Source organism: Hyperolius riggenbachi, chromosome 2 (assembly GCF_040937935.1).
Source record: "Hyperolius riggenbachi isolate aHypRig1 chromosome 2, aHypRig1.pri, whole genome shotgun sequence".
Lineage (NCBI taxonomy): Eukaryota > Metazoa > Chordata > Amphibia > Anura > Hyperoliidae > Hyperolius > Hyperolius riggenbachi.
The window spans coordinates 428,802,910-428,808,909 of record NC_090647.1 but is presented as its reverse complement, the minus strand read 5'-3'; the positions used below and the strand labels follow the sequence as shown (position 1 = coordinate 428,808,909).

At 38.5% G+C, this 6,000-nt stretch overlaps 1 protein-coding gene across 3 annotated transcripts in view; it reads right to left on the bottom strand.

The window, feature by feature from the left end:
* Positions 1–449: 449 nt before the first annotated feature.
* MXRA5 (matrix remodeling associated 5) overlaps positions 450–6,000 on the bottom strand; it is an 86,562-nt gene continuing 81,011 nt past the window's right edge. For all 3 annotated transcript variants that reach the window (XM_068269917.1, XM_068269918.1, XM_068269919.1), the window contains exon 7: positions 450–4,785. In XM_068269917.1, the coding sequence (XP_068126018.1) occupies positions 2,880–4,785 (1,906 nt within the window). In that variant the 3' untranslated portion in view covers positions 450–2,879. The remainder of the gene's footprint in view (positions 4,786–6,000) is intronic.

Sequence of the window (6,000 nt, the reverse complement as noted above, 5' to 3'; positions counted from 1 at the left end):
CGAAGTTTACTCAGCGAATCAATCTATAGGTATATGTTGTGGCGTGTGCCAGACTGTTTACCATAGGGAGGTGGGACTGAGAAAGTTGGCTAGTGTTTGCTTGCATATTAATGTAATATATATGAATTTGAATTTATGAATTGAATAAAACTGTATATGTGGTGGTATATATAGGCGCATGAGTGATTTTTAAAACTTTATGAATGCTTGAATGGTGGGGGTGTGAGTAACCCCATTTATCACTGCAGCCAATTGAATTCATTTTATATTGAGTGGGCGCAAATCTACCTGTTTACATTATATGAGGCCTGTTACTTACAGATGGCCTTCCACTTTAAGAGGATGCAGGAAGAATCCATATTTCTTATTTAGGATTGCACTGCATAAACAAACTCTAATGTGTTTGGAAAATAATATTTATTATAAAATGTACAGTACAAGGATCATAATAATATAAACACAATTTTGTATCAAAGTCTTTTAAAGACCAATAATTTATCAAAAATGAGACATGGATTGTACTAATTTGTGTCTCATGGTTACATTACTAATATAAACATATGCAAAAAGCATGACATGTGGACAGATTTTCCTGTTGCATATTAACAAGTTCATATTTCTAAAAGTTCACTTCTGAGCTGAAGTACGTTGACTTTGTACTTGATGGGGAAAGAGCTATCCAGTATATGGATGCGCATATAAGGCTCGTTAGAAAGAAAACAACAAAAAACTATAGCAAAAAATGCAAACTGCTTCCTTAAGAACACATACGTTTACAATAGAAATGATTTTGAACTGTCCACAGTATATTGTTACTGTTTGGTAGAAGCACCTTGTATTTTGGTGATAATTTAAATTTCTAGAATAGTGGTATCAGAACATCTTCAAACAAGCATTAGAACACCTATCACTGTCCCAAGTGAATACTATTAATACTTCTTTGGTAGTAAGGTGCAGCTTAAGTCCATGTGATACTGTATCATTTCAAAACATTAAATAATGCAGATATTCATATAAAGAATTGTACACAATGGTGCTTTTCTTTTTCTTTGTTAATAATTGCTAAACTTTCTTTCTGATTTGACCTCAACATACTGGAGATTGCTGGTAAACCAAAGTAAACCTATGATCTTGGCCTTGATTTATTAAAGCCTTCCTGTTATTAGATGACAAGAGTGCTATGCTCACCTCAAATGGTACAATACCAAAGGCTGCTGAAAGATAAGGGAGTTAGCGGTTACGATTGCATCCACAGGCAAAAGTCCATTGCATTTCAGAATAACTCCAAGCTTTCCTTAAAGGACAACTATCATGAAAAAAAAATGTAAAATACCTACATATGAACTGTACAATTGTCCCAGAGTAAAATGCACTTTAAAATGCTTTCCCCCCTTATTTTGCTGTCACTTGCAGTAAGTAGTAGAAGGCTGACAGATCTGACAGATTTTAGACTAGTTCATCTCCTCACGGGATTACCTTTATTATTTACAAAAGCACTCCTTGGAAATTATCTATACAAAGATGTAAGATAGCTTCCCTACTCCTTCAAAATTGACTTTAACAGTTGGACTGAGCAACTGCAGTTCTCCAAGTTCTTTTATAAATAAAGAAATAAATAACCGAGAATCCCCTATAAATAGATGGACTAGTCCAAAACATTACAGATCTGTTTTTACTGCTTACTGTAAATGGCAGTAACATAGAAAAAAAAATAATTTTTAGTGCATATAATGCTGAATAAAATGTAAATTTATATATAAGTATTTTTAAATGTTAAAATTTGTGATAGTTTTCCTTTAAGTCTTATTTCAAGGGCAAGCTTTCAATTGCAACTGTTAATGCAGAAGCCTTTCAGCAGCTGCCATTATGGTCATGTATCAGCCTGGATGAGGGTTGAGAAAACTGCACTTAGGACCACATATATTTTCCAATCATCTCCAGTGCAGCAGAACTCTATATGTATTATGCTCTAGTCTAACCAATGCAGATATGTGTTGAGGAAGATTTATAAAGAGTTGGCAAAATTTAATGAAGAGCTTCTGGTTTGGCTCTGCTTCATCCAGCATTGCCGATATGTTCTGGTGAATGCCGATATCTTCTGTATGGAATGTTTATTTCTGATGCCTTCGCCAACTAAACTCCAGTAAAATGAGAGGAGAATTCAGTGGAGATTATACTTTAATTGACTGGTTAGGCGGTAGAGCATTTTGGGACAGAAAATTTGGCCATATTCAATAGATATCGGAAAAGTTTCTGTGCCCAGGGAGCTCTCAGCAATTTTACCATTATGTTGCACAATTAGCTCATCCCACCTTATCTAGGTATTGCATGATTTAATAAGATAATGCACACTTTACAAGTAGCATAATGCCCATTACCCTAGTAAAACATGTAACACCTAGGGACTATGAAGCACACGCCGGCTACTTAGTCAAGGTAAGTAACAGTAGAATTGCTATGCACTCTCTGCACATTAAAACTTCTTAGATATTTAGTGAATATGACTCTTTGTACTGGATATTATATTCAAAGTAAAAAAGCCATTCAGAACTCTTTGTACTAATTGTTGACTATCCTTCAAATTGAGTATGATAAAACACTGCTCACACTCACCACTAACAGTGATAGAATACTAGAACAGGAGAAATAAAACACCTTTGTGTACAAACTGTAGCCTATAGATCTAATATGCATCTATAGCTTTGGTTTGGTTAGTTTATGCCTTCTTGCATTCATGAAATTGCATAGGTTACTGACTGAACAATATCCTTTGTCTTTAAAAATTATTAAAGATGAACTATTGCAACTAATGATACAGTATATGTTGCACTTGTACGGCAGTCACGGGCATTTAACCTGTTCAGTTGCTTCTCTGTGTATTAATATACATGTATGTAAGTTGATTTTGTGTCACTGCCTAATATGTTTTTAGCTGTGCATTTATAATATCCTGCATCTCTCTTTGACGAGTGTTGTACCACTAGAGTCCCCTGAGGATGAAGAAATTTGTTTCCATACAAGCGAGATTGTGCTCCGGCAGTCAAGTGAGATTTATCTGGAAGCTCCCACATTATTTCGGCTTTTGGGATTCCTATTGACATGCAGTTCAGTTGAATGGAGCTTCCTGGTCTTGCATATATCACAGGGGCGGGGCTGGAAGTTATACGAGGTGGATATGCTATCACTATGACAGGAACATTCATTGTGGAAGAACCATATTGTGTGGTGGCTTTACATTGGTAACTTCCTCTGTCGTAGACCGAAGTGTCCTTCACAACAAGGGTGCCATTTGGCAAGAGAGATATACGACCTTTAACCTGAGGACCATCTATGACTATTCCATTTGGAAGTGTCCAAGAAATAAGGGGTCTTTGTGCTCCCTGTGTGCTGCAATGAAGTTGTAAAGTTTCTCCATTGATTATGCTTACTAAGTTATTATAATTATTGCTCATTTGTGGTTTTCGACCAATCTGCAATGTGACCAGTCTATCTGTGGATCCAGCTAAATTCACAGCTCTGCAGCGATAGGCCCCAGCATCAGTAAGAGATACAGATCCAATGTGCAGTGTACCATCCTGCTTGTGAAACATCCTGTGGAGGTGATTGCCACTATGAATCTCTGTATTATTTGGAAGAATCCATATCAGGTCAGGTTGTGGTATCCCTACAGCTGAGCAGTTAAGCTTGGCAACCTGACCCTCAGCCACAAGTACATTTTCATTGTCATTGGCAAACTGAGGTTTTACTGCTGGTTCGGTGACTGTCAATTGTGCAATTAGTTTTGCTTCCCCTCCTTCATTCCTTGCAATGCAGACTAATTGTACAGAATCTGTTTTCCTCAGAATTTTGATATCGAGGGTTCCATTTCGGTGAACTGTAATTCTGTTTCCGTAGTAGGGAGCCGGAAGGATTACTCCTTCAGGAAAAGCCCACATAACACGTGGTGATGGGATACCTTCAGCTTTACAATCTATAAGCAAGCGTGTGTCTTTCATTGCTGATTCTTTTATTGTTATTATTTTATCAGAATAACCATTGATTTTGGGAGGGAGTACATTAACTTGAATTTGAACAACCTTTTTGTCTTCCCCACCACTGTTCTGTGCAAGGCAAGTGTAATTTCCACTATCCGATCGCTGAGCTTTCTGAATTAGAAGATTACCATCTTGGTAAATTTGATACTTGTCTGATGATGTAGGTATTGGCCGATTGGCTGGTGAAAACCATGTTATTTTTGGGACAGGCTCTCCTTTGGCTTCACATGAAAGAGTAACAACATCCCCGTAAGGCACATTGATAATGGAATAGGTTTTGTTCTTTATGGATGGCTTTTCTGCCACTATTTTAACACTCACACGCATCTCGTCTTGTCCCATCTGGTTAATAGCGTAACATGTATAATCACCTTCCTCTTTCATTCCAACTTCATTGAAGTATAGTGTCCCATTATTGAACACAACATATCTTCGTGTTCTTCCTCCACTGTCATCTGACTGCATGACATTATTTACCATGCTGCCATCTGGAAGGCTCCATGAAATTTCAGGATTTGGAACACCGGTGGCAACACAATCAACCTTTAGGTCTCCTCCAAACAGGACTTTATGGTCAGCATCATTTTTATATTGTATCTTGGCAGCCTTCATCATGACATTTACTTTAAGTACCACATAGTCGTCTCCAAGCTTGTTTCTTGCCATACACAAATAATCTCCAGCATCTTTTTCTGTGACAGAGTAGATGATAAGAGTTCCATTTGCAAAGGTCTTGATTCTTGAGTCAAAACTGTGAGGAAAAAATAATATATTTGTCAATTAAAAGCCAAAAAAGAAAATCATCTTTAAATATCAATCAATCTATTTTTTATTATGAAATCAACCAGTAGCATATTTAAGTCTGGCTCTTATTCAGATAACTTTGTCTCCTGTCCTGAGTTTTCCCTAGGAGCTAATTTTTCATCTCCTCTTTAAAATAACTTTTCAGTGCTTTGCAATTGAAAAAGTACCGAAAAGTAGCTGAAAAACTGCCTTAAAGGATACGCCCAGGCATTTTAAAAAATAAAATTCCACTTACCTGGGGCTTCCTCCAGCCCCTGGAGTGTGCCCTCGCCGCAGCTCCGGTGACTCCCGGTGTCCTCCACTACAGGGGTCGGATTCTTGTGCGCTCCACAGCGCGGGTCATGCGGTCTGGCCGACGTCATCAGGACTGTAATGTGCAGGCGCAGTAGTTCTGTGCCTGCGCAGCACAATTCTTATGATGTCGGCCATACCACGTGACCTGCGCCATGGAGCGCACAAGAAGCCAACCAGGCGAGGCTGGCTTCTGCAGCGGAGGACACTGGGAGCCACCACAGCTGCGGAGAGGGCACAGGATGGCTGCCAGGGGCTGGAGGAAGTCCCAGGTAAGTGACATTTTATATTTTAAAATGCCTGGATGTATCCTTTAAAAAATATTTTTAATATGTTCTTGTTTGTTGTGGTTTCAAATGCATTTTATTGACAAGGGGCCTGATTGACAAAGCGGTGCTAACAGTTAGCACGCTGGTGAAAAGCCCTTTATCACGCCTAAACTCAGTTTAGGCATGATAAGTTTAGGTGTGATAAGTTTAGGTGTGATAAGTTTAGGCATGATAAGTTTAGGTGTGATAAGTTTAGGTATGATAAGTTTAAGCACCAGCTGCGTTAGCACCGCAGTGCACAGCTGATCAAAAGTTTTGCGCTAGCAAAGTCTGGTGCACTTCGCATAGAGTTTAATGGCGCTGCTTTGCATGCGGGACTTTGCACGCTATCTACACTTATCTAAACTTAGCATGCCTAAACTTATCACACCTAAACTTATCACACCTAAACTTATCACGCCTAAACTGGCTTTTCACCAGCGTGGTGCAATGGTTATCACGCCTAAAGTCTCTAACTGGGTTAGCACCGCTTTGTGAATCGAGCCCAAGGTGTGAAAATATGAAATAGGAGAAAACTAAGGAGAAAAAAAATAACTGCATAT